This window comes from Myotis davidii, unplaced genomic scaffold (genome assembly GCF_000327345.1).
Source record: "Myotis davidii unplaced genomic scaffold, ASM32734v1 scaffold59, whole genome shotgun sequence".
Classification (NCBI taxonomy): Eukaryota; Metazoa; Chordata; class Mammalia; order Chiroptera; family Vespertilionidae; genus Myotis; species Myotis davidii.
Window position 1 is genome coordinate 1703120 of NW_006293001.1, and position 414 is coordinate 1703533.

The 414-nt window shown below is 65.9% G+C and overlaps 1 protein-coding gene across 1 annotated transcript in view; it reads right to left on the minus strand.

Annotated features, from left to right (window-relative positions):
- Positions 1-402, minus strand: part of RBMS1 (RNA binding motif, single stranded interacting protein 1) — a 227848-nt gene extending 227446 nt beyond the window's left edge. The window contains exon 1 of the mRNA XM_006766478.2: positions 35-402. Coding sequence (XP_006766541.1) covers positions 35-109 — 75 coding nt within the window. The 5' untranslated portion in view covers positions 110-402. The remainder of the gene's footprint in view (positions 1-34) is intronic.
- Positions 403-414: the final 12 nt, after the last annotated feature.

The following is a 414-nucleotide window of genomic DNA, read 5'->3' on the forward strand; positions in this document are numbered from 1 at the left end:
CCGCGCGCCCACCCCCACCCCGGCGCTCCTTTACCTTCGCCTGGAGATACTGGGGGTAGTAGTAGGTGGCGTACTGAGGGTACATCTGCTGTTTCCACACTTTGCCCATGAAGCTGGAAGGGAGCCTGCCGTGCAGGGTCGCGGGCACTTTGGGGTTTCCAAGTCTCGATCTCTCCTGCCTCTCCCTTTCCGGCGGCGGCGGCGGCGGCGGCTGCCGCTGCTCCACCTCCCAGCCCGGACGAGAGGTCCTCCTCTTTCTCTCCTCTCCTCCTCCTGCTCCTCTTTCTCTTCCTCCTCCTTCTCCTCCTCCCAGGTAGAAAGACACTGCAGGACGCAGAGGGCACCCCGGACCGGGCGCTCCCAAGGAGTTGCCTCCGGGAGCCTGACTGCTCCGGCGCTGCCAAGGGCTGGCGC